The sequence below is a fragment of the Phacochoerus africanus genome, chromosome 15 (assembly GCF_016906955.1).
Source record: "Phacochoerus africanus isolate WHEZ1 chromosome 15, ROS_Pafr_v1, whole genome shotgun sequence".
In the NCBI taxonomy this organism is placed as follows: domain Eukaryota; kingdom Metazoa; phylum Chordata; class Mammalia; order Artiodactyla; family Suidae; genus Phacochoerus; species Phacochoerus africanus.
In genome coordinates this window covers 126,357,601-126,385,191 of record NC_062558.1, presented here as the reverse complement: position 1 = coordinate 126,385,191, position 27,591 = coordinate 126,357,601, and the positions used below count along the sequence as shown (strand labels likewise).

The window sequence follows — 27,591 nt, the reverse complement described above, 5'->3', positions numbered from 1 at the left end:
TTATAATTAAGGGTTTCCTTTCATGATTATTTTGTTCATGTTTATCTCCATATAGGCTCTAACATCTATGGGAGCAGGAACTTTCTGTGATGGTGACTACTATATGTATTGCCTGACATGTAGCAGATACTTTTAAATATTTCTTGAATGAATAAAGGCAACAAATGAAGATGCACAATTCTCACAATATTTCACAATGTTTTGGATAGAAGATGAAATGAGTTCCTGCTCTTGACTTTAGGGTCCTTTTAATAACACAGAGTCATATTTATTAACAATAATCTCAGACATTTGTTCTTATCTCTGTTGTTCTCTGAGATCTCTGCCTAATTTTGCAGTTTATTTTGCCATCAGTGCCCACTTTTTCTTTCTTCTTTATGAAGGCACATATGCTGGATGTAAACAATATATGAATTTGAGGTTAAAAGGTAACTAACATGACTGATTTTTATCATGAAGTTCTGATACATTTCAGTAGTTGTATTTCTTATTCTAACCACCCCGAACAAAGAGCATGTTGTGAGTAGATCAACAGGGGTTGATCTGCAAGTGTGAATACTGTGGCAGAGTCACAGAAGGCAAATGGAGAGACCTAAGGGACAGGAAACTTCAGAAGCTTCTGGAAAATGTAAATTAGCTTTTAAAAAAACTGGCTTCCAAGGCATGAGAACTGCACTGAGGGCCAGAAGACCTGAAGTCTGTTCTCAATCCACCTCTGAGACTGCAGAGACCCCCTACCTCCCACTGGTGCTGTGAGATTTATTTCACTCGCTTCTAAAATGGAGCAATGTGAATGATCTATGTCTTTCACACATGCTGAGAAGATTGGAAACTAGTTAATAAAATTATTAAGATTTTTTTTAATTTAAGGATTGGTGCTAATCATTTTTATTCACTAACAAGCAATATGTGGGAATACAGTTTCTTCACTGGTCCTGAGCAGCTGGAAAGATAAGGTATCACTTAGGAACAAGTTATTTGTTCTTCCTACCCCAAACTGGTATGACTTAGCATAATTTGTAGTAGAACCATACAACAGAAATGGAGTGGAATCCATCCTAGGAATCTAGCTCAATCCCATCATTTTATATATGAGAAAATACAACTCAGAGACTAAAAGACTTGGTCACACAGCTAGCTGGTGGCAGAGCTGGATCTAGATGGTGGGACTTGGGACTCCAAGTCCATAACTCACACATTCAAGCTGGTTCTTTTCCTGTAACTGCATGCACCTGGTTGTTCTTCCACACTCGGAGCCATACTTTCATTAGTAGATGTGTCACAGTATATGCATATTTGCATTTTACCAAATTTTTGGAGTAAAATCACCAGGAAAGAAAAATCTATTCTTCATGCCCCCCTTAAGTCTGATGCCTAGCAGAGCCCTCCCGGTCCTTCCTATTTGATCTGGATAGAAAGCTTGTTATAGAATAAGGGCTCTGCAGAGTATCCCTGTATCTTTATCCAGAGAAGCACGGTGATGAAAGAGTCTCACACATCGAGGATCCAGGTGGTCTGGGGTGTGAATTCTGGCTCACCCACTCACTAGCTGTATATTCCCTGGACCAGTAATTTAATCTCTATTGAGTTTCATGTTTTTGTTTTTTTTTTTTTTTAATCTGTAAAAGACGGTTAGTAATAGTTACTTTTCAGGTTCATTAAGAGTGTTAAACTAATGGGTGTATATAAAGCATTTACTTCAATGCCCAGGATTACCAGTTCTTCCTCTCCAACCTCTTTTCATTTGATTAAACGAAAGTTCTCTTTTTTCACGACCCATAACACTCTGGGTAGACTATCATTTTCAACATTGTACAACATTTCTAGATTATTCAAAATAATCTGGTCATCCTGCCTAAGCCCAAAGAAAAAAATTTCAAAACTTTAGACTTTCCACCAGTTTTTTAGTTGTTATTGTTGTTTGGGGGGTTTGTTGTTGTTGCATTAAAGTCAACCAAACATGAGATAAGATCACGGCAAAATTCTACATTTCGGTGAAATACTTAGCTCCCTTTTGGCAGCGAACATCTGGGCTACCGGGATTTTTAATCCAGTGAGAAAAGTTAATCTGCCTCTTATTCGTAAGAATCCATAAGCTCTGAAATCTAAAATCCTCCATCACGAAGAGGTGACAGCAATCACCCTCATTCTCAGTTTATGCTTTTAAAGAGGTCTATTTACTTTGTCCACATTTCATCTTAATGTGTCGCTGAAATGCTTGGGGACTTTGCTGTCCAAGGTGATTGGAGACATGCTTGGTTGTTCAGTGCCATGCAGGAGAGTTACTTGATATGCCCTGATTTCATGGGGACATCAGTCTTTCAACCCCTTTGAGGTCAGATGAGAAAGTGGCTATCTACATATGTCAATAGCAGAAATCCTACCTTAGCCCAAGAGAGATGGGCATGGTTGGCAGTGGTTGCTCATAGAAAATACAGGAATGAAGCAGCAGGTTTACAGAGCTGGGGAACAGGGAACCTAATTAGCCCAGCTCCAGGAATGCCAAAAAGCCTATTTAATATTTTTTGCTTTTACCCTTCCAAGCCACCTAGAGGAAGAATTGCTCATAAACATCTATATTCCATTATATGGAAGAAAAAAAAAAGATACTTCATGGGGTAATCTGAAGGACGAATCTGGAGTTTCTCTTTTGACCTATTAAGGAAGGGACCTCAGACATCTTAGACATTAAAAAAGCCAGGCGTAATTATTACTTGCTAAGTATTACTAAAATATCTGCTGGTAGAAAGAGAATAAATTCCAAAATCAAGGTCATATTTTGAATTAAAAAAACAAAACAAAACAAAACAGTAGCTGCTACCGAAAATAGATGGCCAGAACTAGCCTCTGCTTCTTTCTGAACCATTTATTTGTTAGTGCTGAAATTCAGATTTGAGAGAAGACCACCATGCTCATAGGATGCTTCCGCTTTCTCCATATTTCCCAACTCATCCTCCTCTTAGATGTTTTTGCTCATGGTAATGAAAGGTGCATTATGAAAAACATCATTCCACATTTAGAAAGCCCCATTTCAAAAGAGGGCCTGATGAAAAAAAAAAAACATTGAAATTGTGCAAAGTACTGTAATGACTTTGTATTTAGTAATTAATGCTCATTAATCACTGAAAAGATAAGCTAACATTAGGAGACATAAATGGCCCAAGAGCCAAGAGAAGACTCTGGCACCCTGTCCTTCATGCGGTGGGGATGGAGTCAGGAGTCGCTCCATAAAGCTCCTTCTCTGCCTCTTCTTGACCGCCCCCACCCCACCCCCAGACTCTAACCCTGCATTAGTACTGGAGGAGGCTTCTAGAAACGTAAGATTTCTAGATGTACAACGTGGGATTCGATGAATGAATTCTAGTCCAGTTGCTAATTTTATTCTTGTTCACGGAGTCTCATAGATAGAATGGTTACTTGGGGTCATGTTTCCCAGGTCTCCTATCATTATCACCATCAAAAGCATTTATGAACTGCTTTCTACACATAGGGCTCTGTGATAAGCACAGGCACACAGATGGATTTCCTGGAAAGATATGCGATAAGCTAAATTCTAGCAATAAGATAACCAGTGTCAACATTGCCCTCCTAAGAGCCAATATGATTCCCAAAAGTATCACTGGAATGCATTTCCTCTCAAGTATTGGATAACACTTGGCTAAGTTTTAATTGCCTGAGTACACACTAAATGTTGGGATGAAAAGTCAAAAAATAGGTCATTTAGATTGTATATTGGTGTCAGCATTGGACTTGTTTAGGGAAAAAGTAGTTGCGAACATTAGGAAATTTCTCTCTATAGGCACTGCCTTTTTTTTCCCCAGTAAAGTCAAGAGTTTTTTTGTTTGTTTGTTTGTTTTCTTTTCATTTCATTGTTTCCCACATCTGACCATAAAAAATTTCAAACATATAGTGAAGTGGAAAACATTTCACAATGAACCCCAGTATTCCCATCACTTAGAATCTGCCATTAACAGTTACTTTATTTGCTTTATAACATATCTGTCCATCTACTCGTCCTCCTGTCCATCCATCGATAACATACGTTTTAGACGCATTTCAAAGTAGGGTGCAGACAGAAGATAGCACTTTATTTTGAAGGAGTAGAATCAAGGAGGCTTCCTACTCCTACAAAGTGAGCTTGAAAAACTTGATTATTTTTTTAAATAAAGAATAAGCTCATCCTGAATTATGTGCACAGATAGTCAACACAGTTCAACTTACAGACACTGGAAAAAAGAAAGGTAAGTTAAAGTTTTGTTGACTTGTATTAACCCTGTAGAGATTTTCAGTACCTCTTCAAATGTTTGGCTTTATGAAGTCATGGGCTGTAGATTATAGGGAAATAAGCTCTCTGCTACAGATCCTGAGGAAACATGACCTGGAATGTTAGCAATGAGCACTTTTTGTTGTTGTTTTGCTCTGTCCTCTAGTATTTTTCCTGTTATTCCTTGAGTATGGAACTACAGAGATTTTTATACCTTGAGTATGGAACTACAGAGATTTTTATACCTTGATTCTCTCATTTACAAAGTGAGTTTTATAATGCCTTTGGCACAGGCTTGTCATAAAGATCAAACAGGTAAAATAGGAAAATACTTTGTAAAGAACAACACACCATGCACGTCTAAGGTGGCATTACCATTAGTAATTATAACACATCTGTAATAAAACACGGCTGAGCTAATGGTCCACACTGCTCTCTGGCTTTTTCAAATTAGTCAAAAAGACTTCAAGAAGTTAAAGGGACAGCGTATTGGCTGTTGCCTTCACTCTACCCATCAGTACGTCATCTTGTCAAGGATCTAGAAGAAGCTTTGGTGTACATCACACAGACTTGTTTTCATTAGTGAAGTGTTTGTGTTGGAAATCATCCCAGCCTTGAAACAATACTTCCATTAGCTGGGCACAGTACCTATAATTATCCATCTTCTCTGACCAGTGCCAAGCTATTCTATTTACTGCATCCCATTTACCTTGGTGGTTCTGAAAGGAGAAAAGGAAGACATTCACTCAATGTTATGAGAAGGTTTGTTTCATTGAATAAACACCCACAAGCGAACTTTGGGTAGAAATTCCTGTAACAAGATATTATCAGGTACCATAAATGACAAGTTTAAAGGTGATGGAAATCCTTTGTCCCCGGACAGGAAAAATCAGGTATGTGAATATCTTAAGATGTATAAGGTATGAAGCAGTGCAGCTTCCATTGTTGTGTCTTATTGGACACAAATCAAGAAAGGGAGGAGCAAGGTCCAAGCTAACTAGGGAACGAAGGAAAGAAAAATAAGCAGGGAGGCGAGTTCATTATCCATTACTGTTATTGAGAACCTGCCAGATCTCTGGCACTTTGATATTATCCTTAAGGGGAACTGAAGAAAAAGATAGATTTGAAATCACCCTTACCCTCAAAAAGCATCCGTTTCACTGAGAGTTGTTTAGAGAGAACAGTCGGGGGATGGAACAATCAGAAATTATAAGCAGATGGAACAGGATATGTACAAAGAGAGACATAAGCAGGGTTTGCGATTTAATTCCAAGTTATACTCAACACTAGGCATGTTTCCAATATGGACAAGATAGCAGCAATGAGAAGACCTCTAAGAGGATACATACAGTTACCTCAAATTCAAGATATGCTTTTTATGCTGGAAATGGAAAGCCAGAGGAAAAGACTGGCTGTGCCCATCTAAAGGAGAGGGTCTCTGAGTCCATGAAGCGCCCCCTGTCTGGTGCTGACAGCAAGAACACATCTTAAACATTCTGGGATGGTTGCATCAAGCTATCATCCTCTGATGCCGCCAAACATTCCAAACGTGCAAGTAAGTTCCCTACTTTGATCCCAGATTTATGAAGCAAGCGTCTAATCATATTTATAATTTGGCTTCCTATACGACATACATACTGGGAGAAAAGAAGCTGCCCCAAGGATGAGAACTTGTTTTCCCTGCTGGTGAGATGACACATTGTAATTAAAATAACAAATTCAAGTGCGTGTGTATACATATAACATACGTGTGTCTGTTACACACAAATACATACACATATTCAACGTGTATTCTTAAGAGAAACACTGGCAAATCTGAGTTTACAGCAAGGCAGACATCTAGATATTTGGGTAGAAGTTTGCTTTCTACTAAAATCTTACCATGCTCTAAATCAGAACCTTATAAATATCTTTCTTGTGCCGTTTGGTAGTATTGCGTTTATTTCTTTTGCTCATTCTACATGTTTTCTTAACAGATGATGATGCCTCATTCATCTTACCTGACTGCCCAGGGGGAGGGGCACCAGATGACCCTCGTGGTAGACAAAGAAACACAGTCAGAACGGCCGCTCTGTTCCCAGCACATGGTTCAATGGCGATTGGTCTGGGTGCTCCCTGAAAAAGAAAACCCATTTTAAATTTGCATAGTTTACATGGCACTGCTATTTTACTTCTGCTGTGCTTTGGTTAGCCCAACTGTACATTCCTAGTGGGTGGAGAAACAACATTTTATTTTTTCCATAGTTCAGTTGACTCTTTTATGGTAGTAATATGCAGTTTTTTGTGGGATGGTCATTTACATTTAGGAGACATTTTCTGAGGCGTGATGTGTTAGCGCGCATTTCTGTAATTTTTAAAAAGCAGTCATTGCTTTGTTCTATTTTTATCTGTTTTATGTCCTTTAATCGATTTTTATTTTTTGGAGAAGTCTTAATTTACAGCAAAATTAAGAGGAAGCTATGGCGATTTCCCATAAACCCATTATCGACACCCCCCACCAGGGTAGCACACTTGTAAAAACTGATGAACCTACGGTGACACATATTGATGGTTGACAGTAGGGTTCACTCTTGGTGTTGTACATTCTACAGGGTCGGACACATCTATAACAACATGTACTGCTAATTATAGCGTCACGCAGAATAGTTTCACTGCCCTAAAAATCTTTGGGTTCTTCCTAGTCATCCCTCTCCGCACCTGCCACCCTGGAAACCACTCTTTTTACCATTCCCCATAGTTTTGCCTCTTCCAGAATCATACAGTATTGAGCCTTTTCAGACTGACTTCTTTCACTTAAAAACACGCATTTAAGGTTCATGCACAGCTTTTCCTTGTTTGAGAGATCATTTATTTTTAGTGCTCAATAATATCCCATTGTCTGGATATCCCACAGTTTATTTACTCAATTCATCTACTGAAGGACATCTTGGTTGCTTCCACACTTGGGAAATTATGGATAAAGCGGCTGTAAACATCCATGGACAAGTTTTTGTGTGGACGTAAATTCTCAACTTCTTTGGGTAAATATTAAGAAGTATGACTGCTGGATCATTTGGTACCATGCGTCATTTTCACACTACACCCTGGTACTCTGTAGATGTGCAACAGGCCTGCATTTGAAAAAATGAGCGCATTTCAATATATTTGATATCTGATATCAATATGTTTGATATCTGATATCTGATATGTAGTCTGTGAGGCACAAGTTATACAATTTGGTTACTTCTTCGCAATTGTTTCCTCTCACTGATGATAACACGTGTATTTAATTATCACTATCCAAAATACTCTACTGGCATATATTTAAACATTTTTCCCAGTTTTATTGAGATATAATTGACATACAGCAAGGCATATCTCTAATATCATTTTAGTGAAATATGTGTGTAATAATCACCCACCAAAGCATCTATATTAATAATATGACTTTAGAAATAAGGTAAATGAATGATTATAACAATGATTATAACAGTGGTAGCTAGTATTTGCTTAAATATTCACTATAGAGGTAAATGCTTTACATATATGAACTTATTTAAATCTTACAACAACCCTGTAAGATGAGAACACTGAAGCAAGAGGTTGAAATTTCTTGCTGAAATTCACACAACTAGGAGGTAGCAGGTCTGGGTTTTATACTCAGGTAGGTTGCCTCCTGAATCCATGTTCTTACCCACACAATGCAGTTTATCATATTATGAACTTCCAAAAAAAAAAAAATCATGCCTTCACCCACATACAGATAAACACATGTGCAAGTGCACATGTGTGAACACACATAATCCATGCACACACATGTGCACAAAAACACACAAAAAAATAGGTTTAAATACCATGTCACCTTTGAAACAATAGGAATATCGTTTTAGTCAAGGAATGGTGGTTTTGGCTATTTGACTCAAAAAGTGCAGGTGAGACGTGGTTGACTTATCAAAGTAACATCTACACATAAGGGTAAAATTAAATAGAAGAAAAAATACCACTACTTTAATTATTAGAATACATGATTTGTTTAGTTTTTTCCCTCTGATAGTCCAATTTTTCAGAAGAAATAGATACATATGTAGTTATCCACCTAGAATAGTTTAGAATATTGCCGTTTCCAGAAAGTTTAACGAGGCATTAAAGATAAAATATGTCCCCTTTCATGTAAAACTTAGGCTGAAATTTCTGGTGACAACGGTTTTATGTGGTTATAAAGGATTTCTCCTTTATAGCAACATAAATCTCCTGTTTTAAAATTATCCTCATATAGATACATTTTGGGAATTTTCAATATAAAGGTGAAGGTGGCCACGGTAATAGAAGTAAAGGGCATAAAATTCTTCCACGAAAATGCTGTAAGCAACGTTGCAATACTTGTATCAAGTTACATGATCTATGGTTTTCCCCTTTAAAGCTTACATTTAATTTAACAGACTTATTTTTGAAAATGTTAAGCCAAAATCAGCATAAGTACATAGATATTCTCCAATGATGTAAATATTTAGAGAATAGGCTTGTCATATTCCAAGGCTAAAAGAAAAATACTGTGAATGTTTTGAACCATACTTCTAAGGTACTGAAATTTATCCTAATTTAATAAATGCAAAGTATATGTAAAGGTCAATTGGTTAAAATACACTAAGCGAAAAATAAAATGAATTCAGAGTTAAATGATGGTGATATATTAGAAATACCCAAATCCCTTTTAATATACCTAAGAAGTCATTTCTCATTTCTACCATCAGGCAAGGTTTTCTTTGTTGTTTTATTATTAAGTGCTCAATGACACTACCTACTCGAAATATCCAAGGCCACGTTAAAATACTTGATTACAGGAGTTCCCGTCATGGCTCAGTGGCTAACGAATCCGACTAGGAACCATGAGGTTGCAGGTTCGATCCCTGCCCTTGCTCAGTGGGTTAAGGATTGGGCGTGGCGGTGAGCTGTGGTGTAGGTTGCAGACGTGGCTCGGATCCCGCGTTGCTGTGACTCTGGCGTAGGCCAGGCGGCTACAGCTCTGATTCGACCCCTGGCCTGGGAACCTCCGTATGCCCTGGAAGTGGCCCTAGAAAAGGCAAAAAGACAAAAAGACAAACAAACAAACAAACAAAAGCAAACAAAAAAACTTGATTACAAAACTCAGAAAAGAAGGATTCTAGGATTACAACAGAATGAAAACCACCAATTGAGAAACAGTGGATCCTGGTTTAGGAGATTTAGAAAAACAAGAAACAATTTGAAAGTACATCACTTGATAAATAGGTGATATTTATTAAGTGCCCTTACAATATGCCTGGTGCATATTGTGTGTTGTCAGGCTACCTTTCTGCTGGTTTTAACTGTAGAAGAAAAGGTTTTAAATTGCAAATGCTGATGCCAAAAGCATGAACTGAGAGAAAAATTAGTGAAACCAAACAAAATAAAAAAAAAAACTGGGGAGTTCCCATTGTGACTCAGTGGTTAATGAATCCGACTAGGAACCATGAGGTTGCCGGTTCAATCCCTGGCCTTGCTCAGTGGGTTAGTGATCCGGCATTGCCGTGAGCTGTGGTGTAGGTCACAAACTCCGCTCGAATCCCGCATTGCTGTGCCCCTGGCGTAGGCTGGCAGCTACAGCTCCGATTGGACCCCTGGCCTGGGAACCTCCATATGCCAAGGGAGCAGCCCAGGAAATGGCAAAAAGACAAAAAAAACAAAAAAACCCCAAAAAACCCTGTAAATTTCAAGTAGAAAATAGCTTAATTATTTAATATTTTAAACTTCAGAGAGTTAGCGATGGACAAAGTGTAGTAAAATATCTCGACCATGGGAAAGGAATTGTGTTTGCATAAAAGCCACTCCTATAAAATCTTCCTTAAAATAATTCTCTCACTCTTAATTCTACTGCTATTACACAGAAAACATTCAGAAATTTCATTATATTGATAAGCTATATGAAAAAAGATTATCAGCCTATTTTAAAATCAAATTGGCTTACAACTTTGTCTATTTTTAGCTATAAAATTTTCATAAAAGGATATTAGCAAAAATATGAATTATTCATTACGTTTTAAATATTAGTGACTAGCACAGCTCTTTGATACTTCTGGCAGGAATTCACATGATGTAAAAAATTATTTCTAAAGACTTTGTGGCAAATATCACTTTTAGTAAAGACTTTTAAATAAAAAAGAAAAAGAAACATTTTAGCACACTTGAATTTTGCAACAGAATATAGCAAAACCCCATGAATGATATTTCTGATTCCTTGAGGTTTGTCAGTTGTTTAGCAATAAATACATAACCATGAATCAAAATCATTTCACAATGACATAACATGTTCACTGAACTGTGCAATTTATCATGCATTTTCCACAGCTGCCTTTGGAAGAGATAAGGCATGGGTTTGTTTGCCCACAGCATTCGGTAACTGTGATTTACTTCTAGGCATTTTCGTATTTGTTGTACAGAAAGAAGCTGGCATTAGACCGTGCCAGAAAACATCACTGACAGTTATGTAATTAGCAGTCCTTGTTTATTACGTACACAGAGCTTTTTACAAAAGCCTTGTTTTGTTCACACTAGTGTTTTTGAAACTATTGTACTCATATCTTCAAGTTCTTGTTGTTTGGCGCAACAATTCTACATAAAATTCTTTCTAGTTTTCAAAGTTATTAAAGACAAGCAAGTTAACGGAGAAGCTTCTGGAATCATAAGGATTCTCAAGATCAAATTCTTAAAATGCATAATAACATGTTCCACCATTTGAACACAGGCTCTCTCCTAGGAAACTGCTGGTACAAGAACCACCGGATCTTCAGAAGACAGCAATAGCCAGTGCTGGCTCCCTGATCCTTCCTCCAGTGGCCCTTTCAAAGAGTAAGTGAAAGAGTGAGTGGGTGACTAGTCACACTGAAGCCCATCACCAGACACTAACCCCAGCAGCTGAGGATTTAAGAGAATTATCTGATGTCCTTGGACCAGTTGGTGCAATTTAAGTAGAGTTTGGTCCGATACTCTAGGACTCCAAAGATTAGAAAGACGTTACTGCCTTTCTCAAAAATTTTCAGTAGTGCCAAAGTAGGGCTTGCAAACTCAAATTCCTTCAAGGCCCAGGTGGGTAATTTAATAATAGCTAACATTTATTAAGTGCTTACAGTATACCTTGTGCTATGCCAAATGCTTCCATGGGCTTAATCCTTCAGGTAGGGACTATGCCCATTTCACAAATGGTGAAACTGAAGCACAACGAGTATAACTAACATAACCAAGGTTGCAGACTTGAGAAGTAACAAAACCAGCATTTGGGAAAATACAGTCTATCTTCTGAGCTTGTATGCCTACCCACTGCACACGCTGTCTATAATAGGTAAGACAACTGTCTTAATGAGTGGAATAAGACAATAAAAAGTTGTGGGCACCAAAGTGAACTGGAAGGTATAAGATTTATCAAAAATACGAAAGTTAAAAAATTTCGCTGCCAAAAAGCCATGTCTATGTATCAAAAGGGCTGAGGGCTGCTACTTTATAAAACAGAGTCCAAGATTATGTCATTTTGGAGTTGCCAGGCTCTTGTGTCTACTCTCTCACCAAACTTCATCTTTTATGTGCACAAGTTCCATGGTTTAGTCAATGTAAGTGCCCACTCTTTAACACCTGTGCCCAGGGTTTCCAGAATCTGTTTCTTCTTCATTCATAATATTCCTACTGTCTAAAAGATCCTTCCTACAAGCTTCTAACTTTTCTAAAATTATACATCCCTCAAAGCCCACTCATCCATGAAGCTTTCCCTGGCCTGAGCTATGCAGTCTCTCCTTCCTTAGTTCTTTCATTGCTATGGCCCCTTTCATTTCCCACCTTGAATGACTCTTGGGCAACTGTCCTACCTTTCCACTGGAACAAGCACCTTGAGGGCGGGTCTAGTTTCTTATTTTGGGCTATCGGTCCTGCACCCACTTCCTCTCTTTGAAAAGCCTAATAAGCATGGAGCCTGTGTTACCTTTGGGGGACTGATGTTTCCCAATCTTTCCCTACAGAGAGTCATATACATATTGTAGGCTCTACTAGATTTATGCTCCTCCAAGACAGTATCATATTGGATTCTTCTTTGCCTTACCTATAGCATCTAATGGAGTGCCTTTCACACATGGTAAGTGAATGAGTAAATGAAAGGAAGAATAAATGAAATTGCCACATGGTGAGCTAACTGGTAGGCATGACTCAGCTTCCATCCAAATTTTTGATATTAAAGGGATAAAACTGAAAAATAATATCAGGAGTTCCCGTCGTGGCGCAGTGGTTAACGAATCCGACTAGGAACCATGAGGTTGCGGTTCGGTCCCTGCCCTTGCTCAGTGGGTTAACGATCCGGCGTTGCCGTGAGCTGTGGTGTAGGTTGCAGACGTGGCTCAGATCCCGCATTGCTATGGCTCTGGCGTAGGCCAGTGACTACAGCTCCAATTCAACCCCTAGCCTGGGAACCTCCATATGCCGTGGGAGCGGCCCAAAGAAATAGCAAAAAGACCAAATAATAATAATAATAATAATAATATCAGTTCACCTTTATTGAGTGCTTCCTAGGTACCAAGAGCTGTGCTAAGCACTTTATATCCATTATTGTGTTGTTTTCTATTTTATACAGATGGAGAAATGGAAATTCAGAAAGGTCAGGTAATATTCTCAGGGTAACACAGCTAGTGAGCAGCAGATCCAGGATTGGAACCAGATCGGTTTGATTCTACTGTCATGGTTCTCAACCACTATACAATACTGCTAAAAAAATATGCAGTTTAAGAATCCAAGGTGCTTCTTATTCTCCCAGTGTAGCTATTAAATAGGAGAAATTAAATTAAGGTATCACCTATAAAAATTATACGCCTACACCTGCTCCATTTCTGACCAGGGTTCTGAACACTTGATTCTAGGACCACTTCTGCCACTACCTGGTTGTGTGATCCTGGGCTAATACTGAGCCGGTTTTCCCAACCGGAAAATGAACAAGTAGGCTGGATGGTTTCAGGGTCTCTTTAACATTCTGTGACTATGATTTATGAATAACGTCCAGAATATGTGACATAACAATATCTAACACTTAGTCTAAGTACAGCGAAACTTGAAATTTCCAATCCTTGGTAATTTTTTTTCCCCCTGTCCAGGTACTTTAAGTGACACATCTAATTTTTAAAGCACATTACTATACCATATGATGAATACTTCACATAATACTAAATGGCCACCATCGTATGCCAAAAAAGCAATTAGAAAATTGAATCAAGGAATTAAGGATTAATGTGGATGTGTTATACCTGTCAGCAGTAATAAGTGTTTTGACAAGGACAGAATAAAGTCTGACAGTATGCACAAATACTAATCTGATGTATGAGTGAAATATAAAAAAGGAAAACAACTGCACATTAATCACTCTAACATTTCCCTATTAGAACACTTTGAATGCTATTCTTATCAGAATCCATCTACAAATAAAAATGAGTCCTTTTCAACAGCTTGTGCAACTTGGTATTCGCAGTTTAATGAGTGTTTAGATGGATATAAAATTTAGTTTCTAGTTACATCGGTAAAATAGAATTAACTTGCTGAACAGTGAATTAAGTCAGCCTGATAGTTTGGCTCATGACTGACCTCGTGCATAGATTCTCTAGGATCAACAAATACCAAGATTCCAGATCTCAAACACAGATTCTCTGATTTTGTTTAGACTTGAGAAAAAAACCAAAAGAGCAAATCATATTTTCTTCTTATATACTAGTTGCATGAAATGATAAAAAGAAAAACACATTAGCTAGCTTTACTTGCTAGGAGAATAATTCATATTAATAAAGGAATTAAGCTGATGGACACTCTCAAAAACCAGGATTAAACTGCATTAGAAGCAAATTCAAAGAGAATAAAGTATTACATGTGGGAATAGGGAAAGGAATAAAACATAATATTCACAGAATCAGTATGCTACTCCTGTGGTTCCAAAGGTATTTTGATCGTGAACTAAATTTTCCTATCTTAGTGAATATTTTTTCCTTGGTTTAAATGCCTCTATATTGAAGTTCTGTTCAAAATCTCTCATTACACACACACATATACACACATATTTAAGATTTACATTTATAGTAAAATATATACTTTAACTGAGTTGCTGTCATTTTAATTGTGTGGCACTCACTCAGGAAGTGAAGCGGCTGGACTGTGATAGCAGTTATTTTGCCACCTATTTTTTCACAGGTATTTAGGTCCCAGAAAATAAGGATATTATCTCTTTTTGAGATATTACATAATCACGCTCTGCCACTGAGTTGGTCAATAAAGGTGCATGTTAATGGGAGATGACTTTGAGCAGATTATCTTTAAAAGTTGATTCCTGATAGTATTTTTCAAAAATGTGAAATAGATTATCTATTAAATAATTGCCATAATTAGATTTTTAACAACCCATAATTTTCTCCATAGTTCTTTGCAAAAAGCAACCTAGCCATCATGCTTCATAGATTAGTTTCAAAATTGGGACCATGCTTTCTGACCTCAAAAAGTACAGCTAAGTACTAGGGATGAATGTGCCTGCCAAATCAACTGACTTCCCATCCTCCTTAGGTCCACTCTGAGCTTTCACAACAGGCCATTTCATGTGCCTAGACTACTTGCCAAATCTCTGCAACATCCAGCTCAAAACTCAATCGGCAAGACGCCATCCTTGTCATTCTGGGCGACTCCAGGACCACCTCGCTCTACTCTATCTCAGTAATTAGGAGTAAATTATTTTTCCTATTGTAACATTGAGAGGAAGTATAATGCAGTGGTTAAGAGAACACCTTTAGCAACCACTGCCTTGGGTTCAAGGCCCTGTTCTCTCATCCAACTAAGTGTGACATTGATCAAATCACTTAATCTCTCTTTGTCTCAAGTTTCTCAGCACTTAAATCTCTCTTTGTCTCAAGTTTCTCAGCTATAAAATGGAGCTGATGATACCTTCCTCATAGTGCTGGAAGGAGGATGAAAGATTATGTATCAGGCACATATATATTATTATATATAATAAATATATTACATATAAACATATATAATGTAGGTATTACATATATAGATATATATCACAGTGCTTGGTAAAAGTCAGCATTATTATTATTATTATTATTATTATTATTATTATTATGCCATTCTGCCCAGTCCTCACCTCACTTTAGAACGGAAAATAATATGCTCAGCTCAAAAGTAAGCTACTTGAAGGCGGCCACCGTATTTTTAAAAGCTTTTTTAATGGTTTGAAATAAACCAATTAAGAAATTAAGCCTCCAAGAGAGACTTTTATTGGTGAGTTTTAGGGTGGGAAAAAAATCTGATCTCAATGCCAAATTTCCCACATGTGTCACATCAGCACTGTGCTTGCCTATTTTTCTCATTTTTGTTCTCTGCTTTTATCTGATGTGACTGTGAGCATTATGTGATACCCAGAGTAAACCTTTCCTGGCACCTACGACTGTGGTGTTCAATACATATTTCATGGATAAATAGGTTTTGATTTTTCTTTCCCAAACTGTGCACAAGGTAAGTCTCTAAATGTTGTGGCAAAAAGTCATAAAGAGAAGCTCAGTCTAGAACGGATAGAGACAAGCCAGCAGAAAAGGTAGAAAAATCAAGATCTTGGAATTACCCGCCAGGCTGGTCCTTTCCAAAACACATGATGTCATTAATGCAAAAGGTGACCTCAGTCATGCAGGTGACAGATCAATCTAAAGGTAAATGTGCTAGGCCCCCTGCTGGCAACTGGGGGTAGAGGGCTGCACAGGCACCCTGCCTGCTCTGGGAAAGCTTCATTCAGGGCAGCCGGGCTGATGGTGCTGAGACTATGTCAGACCTAAATGTGCTCAGAGAGTTATGCATGGAGCCTTGGGGATGGGAGTGGAGGGAGGAAGAGGGTATGAGTCGTTATCCTGGGGAAGAACTTTGCCTTGCAGAGAATGACTAGGAGTTCACTGGTGCAATGAGGAAGGATGGAGATTTCTGGCAGAACGAAAAGCATGAACCCATGGGCATAAAGGCACATAGCTTGTTTGGGAAGCTGCTGGAAGTTCATTGTCAACAGAGGCTTCAGAAGTTTTGGGCAGACAGAGACGAGAAGAGGTCGAGAGGAAGGTTGGGGTCCTCCGAGAAACAGGACCCTTATCAGCCCCTTCGCATTCTTCTTGGTTGTGACTGCGATTATCAATAACCTGCTTAGAAAATTAAACTTAAGAGGGTTCCCTTTTCTCTACAGCCTCTCTAGCATTTATTGTTCGCAGCCTTTTTGATGATGACCATTCTGGCCAGTGTAAGGTGGTACCTCACAGTAGTTTTGATTTGCATCTCTCTAATAATTAGTGATGTTGAAAATCTTTTCATGTGTTTTTTGGCCACATGAAGAGTGGCCTCTTTGGAGAAGTGTCTGTTTAGATCTTCTGCCTAGTTTTTGATGGGGTTGTTTATTTTTTTTATATCGAGCTGCAGTATGTGTTTATATATTTTGGAGATTAATCCCTTGTCAGTCGCTTCATTTGCAAGTATTTTCTCTCATTCTGTGGGTTGTCTTTTCATTTTGTAGGGTTTCCTTTGCAGTGCAAAGACTTTTAAGTTTAATTAGGTCCCATTTGTTTATTTTTGTTTTTATTGTCATTACTCTAAGAGGTGGATCTGAAACGATATTGCTGCGGTTTATGTCAGAGAGTGTGCTGCCTGTGTTTCTCCTCTAAGAGTTTTATAGTATCTGGTCTTTTATTTAGATCTTTAATCTATTCTGAGTTTATTTTTGTGTATGGTGTTAGGGAGTGTTCTAATTTCATTCTTTTACATATCTTTTACCATATGATCCAGCAATCTCACTTTTGGGCATCTATCCAGAGAAAACCATGACTTGAAAAAAATATTTGTACCCCAATGTTCATTGCAGCACTGTACACAATAGCCAAGACATGGAAGCAACCTAAATGTCCATAGACAGAGACTAGATAAAGAAGATGAGGTACATACACACAATGGACTATTACTCAGCCATAAAAAGGAATGAAATAATGGCATTTGCAGCAACATGGATGGACCTAGAAATTATCATGCTAAGTGAAATCAGTCAGACAGTGAGACATAAACATCATATGTTATCACTTATATGTGGAATCTAAAAAAGGATACAATAAACTTATTTGCAGAACAGCAAGTGACTCACGGACTTTGAAAAACGTACATGTTACCAAAGGAGACATGTCAGGGGGTGGGGAAGGATGGACTGGGGGTTTGTGATGGAAAGGTTCTAAAATTAGGCTGTGATGATGGTTGTACAACTATAAATATAATAAATCAATTGAATTTAAAAAAAGAAAGTTATACCTAGACGCTCAGATGGAACCTGACAAATGCAGAACACAGCAGGCTTCTATGCAACCTTCACCAAGATACACACACACACGCACACACACACACACACACACACACACACACACTTTTTTTGGGGGGGTGGGGACCACCTGCATCATGTGTAAGTTGACTGGCCAACAGAGACCCGAGTCATTGCAGTGAAAACGCAGGATCCTTAAAGTGCTCCACTGCACCACATGGGAACTCCAGCAAACCTTTTTTTAAAATCAGGAACTCACAGTGCTTTTTTATTAAGCTATTGTTCAAATCTGTTATACCAAGTGAACATTAAATTCAAACATTTATTTCTGAAACTTCAATCATAAAACTAAATCAAGAAGCTCTGTGAAAACTGTCAGCAGAAAAAATAAAAGTGCTGATATGGCAATATTCTTAATGAGGAATCAAATGTTAATAGATCCAGCATAATAAATGACTTTCCAGTATGATTATTATACCAATTGCAGCCTATTATAAGTAACAAAAGCATGGTCAAAATTCTGAATGAAAGACCTTATTTGACTGGTTATAAAAACATGTATATAATTAAAATACAGTAAAATCTACCTATATCTTTAGGGGAATGAGTCATTCTGGGTGATAGAGTTTTCCCGGAAAGTTGGACATTAACCCTATAAACACTTTGCTATTTTAGTGTATTTTTTTTTTTTTAGTAAGCGTGAAATCTCAAAATAAATACCCATTTCTCTGCTTCTCAGTCAGACTATAATAAACTAAAGGTAATTTAACATTGTCTCCACGTCCTGTGATCACCATTATGAATAGCAATTTCCATAGTGTGCTGAAAAAAAAGGAGTTGCAAATGTATGTATGAATATGTGCATTATATTGATTAAAGATGTCAAATAATACACCTCCTAAAAGAGAACACAGGTAGAATACTCTTTGACTTTAGACAGCAATATTCTGTGGATTTGTCTCCTAAGGCAAAGAAACAAAAGCAAATATAAAAAAATGAGACAATTAAATGTAAAAACTTTTGCACAGCAAAGGAAACCATTGACAACCTAATGAATAAGAAAAAAATATTTGCAAATTGTATGACTAATAAGGGGTTAATATCCAAAATATATAAACACTTCATAGAACTTAATATCAAAAACCAAACAATCTGATTTAAAAACGGGCAAAAGACCCGAATAGACATTTTTCCAAAGAAGATACACAGATGGGCAATATGCAGGTGGAAAAATGCTCAACATTGCCAATCATCAGAGAAATGCAAATCAGAACCACAATGAGATATCATCTCACACCTGTCAAAATGGCTATCATTGAAAAGTCTACAAATAACAAGGGTTGGCAAGAATGTAGAGAAAAGCAAACCCTAGTATACTCTTGGTGGGATTGTTAATTGGTACAGCCACTATGGAAAACAGTATGGAGGTTGCTCAAAAAATAAAAATGGAACTACCATATGATCCAGCACTTCCACTGGGGGGTATGTATCTGAAGAAAACAAAAGTATTAAATTGAAAAAAAAACACATGCATCCCAATGTTCATGCAGCATTATTTACAATAGCCAATATAGAAGCTACCCAAGTATCCATCAACAGAAGAATGGAAAAAGAAGATGTGATATATATCACAATGGAATATTACTCAGTCAAAAAAGGAACAACTGCCATTTCCAACAATGTGTATGTACCTAGAGGGTATTATGCTTGGTGAAATAAGTCCGACAGAAAAATAAAAAGTTATCATTTACATATGGCATCTAAAAAATAAAACAAACGAATGTAACAGAAACAGATTCACAGCAAGAACAAACTAGTGGTTACCAGTGGGGAAGGGGAAGAGGGGACAGAATAGGGGTATGGGATTAAGAGATATAAACTACTACCTATAAAGTAGATAGCCACAAGGATATATTGTATAGCATGTGGAAAAGTAGCCATTACTTTGTAATAACCTCAAGTGGCATACAATTTTATAAAAGTATTACATTTATGTTGTACATCTAAAACTAGCATAACATTGAATACATACATTATGGCTAAAGTTCTAGGGATTTCTTTTCTTTTCTTTCTAAGAAGCTATCAATGCCAGTTTGCTTTTTGCTTGTCTCTTTATATAAAGGCAACCTAAAGATTGCACAGCTGACAGTGAAACCCATTGATAATGAAAAAATTAAAGTGAACTTCTTCTCCAGGGTTTTTCACATCCTCGCCAGTATCTTTTTACCTGTTGCTATCAGTGTGCTGTGACCCATGAGTATCATTTAAAGCACTGACTACATCACCAATCCCATGGACCACAGACATCTTCTTGATAGTTTGTGACAATCCTCCCATGTCACTTGACTTTTATGGGCAGAGTAGTCTTTCTAATTTCAAGAATTTTGACAATAGTGTTTGGGAATACTCTTATCATCAAGTCTTAAAGTACTTCATCAGGCCCAAATGACTTAGTAAATGTGAAACAGACTTGGGTTCAAACCTTATGGGACCTTGGGCAAATTATCAGTCTTTGTCTCAGCTTCTTCATATAGAAATTAGAGTTTATAACACCAATCTTGCAAGGTTACTCTGAGGATTATAAAGGATAGGCTATGAATAAGGAATTTAGCAGAGTGCCTGGCAAAAAGCAGCTGTTTTAATTTTTTCAAGAAGTCAAATCATCTGCAAATGCAATTTTTGTTAATCAAAACCAGTTGAGGGTCAGCCATCTGTACCTGGTTCCACTTAATACTTCCTTTCTCTTTTGGTTCTGGTGACACGTGGTAGGGCAGTAAGGGAGGTTTATCCATCCAGGTCTTTTTTTATCTTTCCATCCTGGGCACATTCATTGTCTCAGACTTGGTTTCAGGTATGGGACCAGTATTATAAGTGTATGTGCATTGAAGTTGGAATCAAGCTCCAAGTTTTTTAAAGTAGATGCTAATTGATGAATGCTAGTGGTAAAAAGTTCAGAGGGAAAAAATTCATAAAAAAGATAAAGATGCCCTGAAATATTTCTGCTTAAATAGCAGAGAGAAAACTTTTTTACAGACGGACGTGTGGAGAGATGCTTCCTAAGTATGCTTTTATGTGTCTCTTGCAGCCCAGGAAGCCTATTTGCCCAATAACTTTCTCACTATTATTTGCTAGATTACAATTTCTTTTCTTTTTTTTTCCTTTTTGTCTTTTTAGCGACCCACTCACTGCATATAGAAGTTCCCAAGCTAGGGGTCAAATTGGAGGTGCAGCTGCCAGCCTACACCACAGCCGCAGCAAGACCGGATCTGAGTCGCATCTGTAACATGCTGCAGCTCGAGTGGCAACACTGGATCCTTAACCCTTAATCCTTCACTGAGCAAGGCCAGGGATCAAACCCTCATCCTCATGGATACTACTTGGGTTCTTAACCTGCTGAGCCACAACGGGAATGCCCCAAATTTCCTTAATAAGCAGGAAGAGGGAAAAATATGAGAGGAAAGTAGACAGACAGTAGGCAGCATGCTTTTAGTATGGAGTCCTATGGGCAACTTGGTCATTTCCAGGCTCTCCAGAACCCACAGGATAGGCTTGCTGCCCCATCTAGGACCTGAAGTGTGTGGACTCCTCGTGCGACCCCACTAAATATATTCACATTCCTTTTGGCTTTTTCAAAAGATCTTATTATGTGAACTCACCTACCTTATCAGAGCTTGCTTTGGAAAATGAAGCATGTAAAAATGAATAAATGTCTCTCCAAAATTTTTTTTTCCCCAAAGCTCCTTTTTCAATGTAACTAAAAGTTAATGGTCAGAGTCTGTGTAATGATCCTTCCTCTGGTTTTAGTCACACTGCTTTACCAATTCCCTCTTGGTCCTACTAATTATCTAATTGATTAAGCCTTTAAGGAGCCTTCTGTCACTGGGTGTGGCCCGCTGCACACAACTGCCTCTCTGTATTTCCTTCAAAAAGAGGAGCTTTCATGAAAAGATTCATAGCACAAATGAAAGTACCAATGCGAAAGCAGATCTTGTTTGTTTCCTTACTTGGTCTCTGGACTGGGTTGATTAGTATCCCCTCAAAGTTAATACCCACTCAGCACCTCAGAACGTGAATATTTTTGGAAATAGGGCCTTTGCAGTTGTAATTAGTTAGGACAAAATCATGGTAGATTAAGGGGGGGTCTGGTGTCCTCATAAAAAGAAGAGCAGCCACACAGAAGTGACCTAGAGAAGAAAACATGTGGAGTCAGAGACAGGGACTGGAGTGCTGTATCTGCCAGCCAAGAAATGCCAACACATGTTGGCAACCACCACAAGCTAGGAGAGAGGCATGGAACAAATGCTCCCCCAGGGCCTCCTGAAGGAACCAACCCCGACAATGCCTTTTTTGTAGACTTCTGCCCTCCAGAGCTGGGAGAGGATATATTTCTATTGTTGTCAGTCACCACGGTTGTGGTCATTCCTTTTGACAGCCCTAAGAAACAAACACTGTCTCCCGAGTCCTCATCTGCCTCCTAACTGAATGGCCAGGGTTAGGGTTAGGGTTAGGGTTAGGGTGGCATCCTGTCCCATTGTTTTGGAAATGATCATGAAGTGCAGTACTGAAACTCGGACAAACACTAATCCCTCAGGGCATTTCCTTTATTTGGGGGTCGTTTAAGCTACTTCCAATTGAGAAATAAGCTACACGTCACCCAGGATGGTAAATGTCAATGGGAAACTTCGCTAGGTTATGGGCGTTTTGTGATTATCATAAAATTGATGACATTCATAAAATTGGAAATAGTCATCATAATAGCTCCTTAAATGTAGTCATAGTATATGCTGTATGTCAGGTTTCCTAGGAAACAGGTCCTGGGATGCCCAGATTTGTGTGCAGGAAGTTTATTGGGAAGAACCCTCAGGAACAACATCTGTGTCGGGTGATGGAGTCAGAGATGGGCAGAGGGAGAAGTTCATCTGTGATGGATTTGCAGCAGAGGCCTCTCTGCAACAGAGGGCTGGTCCTTTAGAGTGGGCAAGAGGCCAAGCCTTTGAACCTTCCAATGGATGGAGGCTTTCCCAAGGGAGGTGGCATAACATGGGGTGAGGTAGATTCTTTCAGGAGAGGGCAACTCTGCAGTGAGCTATGAAAATAAGAAGCTCAGTCCTGAAAAAGGATCTGGGCAGCATACTTCAGCCCCACAACAAAATTCATAATTCTAACAAAAATGTCCTTGGTGGTAAAAAAGTGACTTTGGCCAGACTCATATACAATATGTTAAGGTCATTGGCCATGTCCACTTTTGTTTCTTACAGGGTAGAACTGCTGTATTATTGTCTCATTAATCTTTCCATAAGAATGCTTGCTCTTCAGAGCCATGATTTTCTTCTTTAATTTCCTACCTTGGCTAGAAACTCTGATAGTTATTTTTCTCTTCAAAAAAGGGGGAAAAATTATGATCTCAGTGCTAATGCCATGGCTAGGTCAATAGTCCAAAGAATTAAGTATTGCTTACCCTCCAGATTTATTTTTCAAATGACTCAATGTATCTTAGTTTTTGTTAAGTCATGAAGCTTCCAGAGAAAGAGGTCATCCTTATTTTGCACGCAGGCACAGCAGAAGATCAGATAATTAAGACCACTGAAGTTTCATAAGGCATCAAAAGGAATGGCAGAGAAGATACCAATTTCTTCTTTTTGCCTGAGAAGTCATATTCTCTCTTGGTAAACTGCAAAGTTACATGGCTCTTCTCTAACAGTAATAATAATGGTAACGATTACTCATTGCACACATTATTTATTGAGCACTCCCTTGGGCAGAGGGAGTAGCTGAAATAAGAAGCAATTATGAGACACTCTGCTAAATACCAATATATGCTCCAAGTAATAGCAAGATTCAAAACATTTTGAACCCGGAGCATAACTAAGTCACATTTGGTTGTTAAAAAAATAAAAGTAAAAAACTTTGGGGAGGATGTTTCCATCAATATCTTTAAGATAAAGATTGGCTCCTATCATGGTAGAGAGAGGTGGTACACACCAGGGCAGAATGCATAACCTTGAGGATAAGTACCTGACAGAAGGCACTAGGGTGGGCTATGAGGTAACAAGACTGGAGTATTATACGACGGAGACATCAGATTAGAGGAGAAACAAGGATGATGCTTTCTTAAAACCAATTCCAAACCTAACACTAGCAACGTGTCTCCTGGCAATCTCAGTGCAGGAAGACACCTGATCCTATTGCCTAACAACTGATTGACAGTTTCACTTCTCAGGCTAAAAGAAGAAAGAACCAGATACACTGGTCTTTATTCTTCAACAGAGAACTGAACAAGAAGGATAAGAACTTTCAAGAGTGTGACCATGCTCTGTCAGAATTTAAACACTGGGCAAGAGTATCATCCTACAGATACTTTTAAAACACATACTTTGAGTAGGACTGTTTCAGGCACACAGGATCTTTTCCTTCATAGAAGAATCTACAACAGGGCTCAGGGGATAGGAAGGTTAAAAATATGCCATTAAAAACATGATAAAAAGGATCAAAAAGGAACTTTGGGTTTCTAACGGAGGGCAGTATGATAAGCTAGAGAACACCACCTCAGATCCAGTGGGCCCACGGTGGGAGCCAGTACGTGGAGTGGCCAAGGATATGGAGGTGGAGGGACGTGATGGACAGCTGGATCCTGAGAGTATGGTAAAGGCAAATGTTTAGACTTTGGATTGAAAAACAGTCATTATAGGCAAGTCCGTTATGACGTATGAGTGAAGTGCTCCAGAGGTTGGGGACGCCACGGCCACGGAGAATCCCTGCATATGTCTGCTCCCTAGTATCCTTCACTGAGAATCATCCAGATCTTAAAGACAAGCAGTGAAGGTTGGGTCACTGCTGCTTACAAGGGAGACCTTTCCACTACAGCTTTCAAAGACAATACGCTTTACAGAGGAAATTCAAAGAAATGAAAATAAAGGAGCAGAATTAAGTGGGCAGCTGGTATTGGACAGGGATTACAAATACAGCTTCGGATACAACGCTCCCTGGACTCAGATCTTAACTCTACTGCTCATTGTGTGAAACTGGGCATGTTCTTAACTTTCTGAGCTCAGTGTCTTCATCTGTAAAATGGCTTTACTGATAAATCTGCTTCGTGAGGGTTGTTTTGGGGATAAAATAAGTGGATACTTTTAAAGCATTTAGGGTACCGCCAGGCATAAGCCAAGTGGTCAATAAATGTTACTATTGTTATTTTGTTGTTGTTATCCACTCACCATACACTGTTACTACAACTTATTCTTGCAGCGTAGCTTAAATCTTTTAATGTATGATGTAACATCCCAGGGGCTTCTAAGTGGCTCTGGTATGCCACAGACTTTGAGGAGACTCTTGTGGGCAGGTTCTAGCGCCAGCACACTGTATGATGAAAAGCAACACTGAGTTTGAATCCTCGCTCTACCACTTACAGGTCATGTAACTTGAGGCAGTGAAACTAATATTTCTAGGCCCAAGCCTCTTCAGCTGTAAAAAGGGAATGCTACTAGTGCTAATAATTCATAGGGTTTTTACAATAAGTGAACGAGGTAACATATGTAAAGTAGTTGGTACATTTATTGTGTGGCCTTCAATAAATGACAGCTATATAATTATTTAGCTCCTTTTTTTCTCCTTAATTAGAGATACCTTGAACTTACCTGCTTATTATAATTGCACACCATTACATTTTTAGTTTGCTATTTCAATTTCCTTTTTCCTCCTTTCTTACATGTCCCGAAAGAATTTTTTAAAACTCACTAAAATGAAATACTGTGTCATGAAAATACTTGTGATGGTCAATTTCCATTTAGAAGGGAATTACCTTTCTACTTAACTGCATCTCTCAACCATAGATCTTTGTATGTTGAAATTTAATTCATGTTATTGTCAGAGCTAGGGCAGGGGCAGCCAGGGGTCAGTGGCCAAATGGGAGGCGGAGATGAAGCTTCAAGAAGGGGTGAGTTTGAAGCAAGCAAGGACAACTTAAGTAAAGAGAGAGTGGATAAAGTCAGTTGTGGGTTTAGAAGTGATATATGTCATAATAATAGATGTTTTTTGAGTACCTAATATTTCCCTTGCCTGGGCAAGGTAAGTGGAAGAGTCAGGACTTGAATCCAGGCCTGGCATGATTCTAACGCCTGGCTCTTTCCCTCTTTCCAGAGTAGTGTCAAGAAGTTATGAGGAGACAACAGGAGACAGGCAGACACATTCGGAGTTCAAGGCTCAGAAACCAGAGATTTTTGAGATTTGAAGGAATGAGACGAGCAAAAAATACCAAGTTATGAGGACACATAGCAGGAACCTACAAATTTCCATCCCTCATTCAGCAAGATGTCCTCTTGGGTCTTGACAGGGACCAATTTCCCAACAGGGCTGGTAGAAGCAAGAGATGACCTGCAGCCCCTGGCCAAGGTGATGCCATCAGAAGCCACCAACTGTGAGGAAATCCCAATTCTGCCGTCTTTTACCCTGGCTCCCGGACACAGCTCTCTGACCTAGACTACAGTTTTATTTTAAAAAGGAACATGCCCTCTTTGCACAGAACTTGAACATTTTAAAAAACAGAAATACAAACTAATTTCTTCAATTCTAGCAACCACAAGCCCTCAAATTTTTCATGACCTTAGCTTTTTCCCTTTATTTGCCTCATAAAGGGGAAGTTAGGACCTATTAATCTCTGCAAATAGCTCTATATTTTCTGAGATCACCTCAGAAGAAGACTATTTGAGTAAGATGAAATTCCTATTTGTTGGAGAATTTAATCATATTATTTTCTTCTTTTGGTTGTAGCAGTTGCCTAATGCTGTTAGCTAATAGCAAGTAGCTATAGTAATTTAAAGTCTCTTTCAGTGATAGCAATCTCTACTGACTTTTTTTTTTTTTTTTTAAAGCACCAAACAGTTAACACCATTCTTTAAAATCTCGCTTGGAAAAAAGAAATCTCCCTTGACTATTACAGCTCCTCTGTGGCCGTGGTCAGAGGAATATTTACTGTCTAAACTTTACGAATAAAGCTGGGGCTCTAGGAGTTGAGACTGGAAGACGTGAAGTTACGGTATTATGTTGGCAGGTACAAGGTGTGAACCTGTAAGTACCACTCCCGGTCTTCCAGGTACAGATTCACACCTTCCTGACGGGTTTGCTTTCCATGCCGTGCCCCCCCCTCATCCCCCTAACTTTTCCATGGAGAATTTTCTTAGGAGACAGTGTGGGTGCTGGGCTTCATCAAGTTCCCTCGTTTGTCCTCATCTTTGAGATGAGTATTCCTATTCATTAAAGAAGTATAATTTGTTGGAAGAAATGCTAGATCTCAAGTCCTCTCTCCTCTGATGATTCTGCACACTACGGTAAACATGAACACGTCCGCTTGAGGGTTGAGGGGAAACCTGTAAAAGAAGAAGGACAAAGACTGCTGGGAAAGGCGAGAACCACCAACTAGCTTCCTTTGTCATTCCTTTGTCACTCTCTTCTCCCAGCTGTAAACAGATGGTAAAGGCGTTCAGGGCAATGTCCCAGAGGCTCCCGAACCACAGCAAAGAGGGAAACGAACAAGCAAACATCAGCAAACAAACAAACCTGGGTGTAGTTCTTGGTGAACCAGGGGAAGGAAGGAGTATTTATTCAAGGAAGTGGCGTTTCTTGATATTTTTCACAAAATACGCATGTGGGAAATCTGCGAAGGAATCTGAGGAGGAGGGATTAGTAACCAGGATGGCGTGTTAAGTATCAGCCCACAGACGTGGAATAAGAAGCTAAATCCTGAACTACGGCTCAGTTTCCCCGCTGCAAGTTTTCACATGAATTAGAGAAAAGTCCCTTGGGCAGTCATGGTGAGGAGGGATGAACAGGCAATAATGGACATTGGAAAGACGATCAAAAAGCCATCTTAGCACCATCAGCCCAAGGCATCTCGTTTTCCATGAAAAATGATGAGGAAGTTCTAGCCGAGGTCTCCCCACTGCCCCCCACTCCAATGAGCAATATTCAATTGTAAAGCTTCTTCGCCATGTTTCCA

The 27,591-nt window shown here is 38.7% G+C and overlaps 1 protein-coding gene across 1 annotated transcript in view; it reads right to left on the bottom strand.

Moving 5' to 3' along the window:
• Positions 1-27,591, bottom strand: part of ATRNL1 (attractin like 1) — a 765,538-nt gene that overhangs the window by 99,632 nt on the left and 638,315 nt on the right. The window contains exon 28 of the mRNA XM_047760605.1: positions 6,265-6,379. Within this exon, the coding sequence (XP_047616561.1) occupies positions 6,265-6,379 (115 nt within the window). The remainder of the gene's footprint in view (positions 1-6,264; positions 6,380-27,591) is intronic.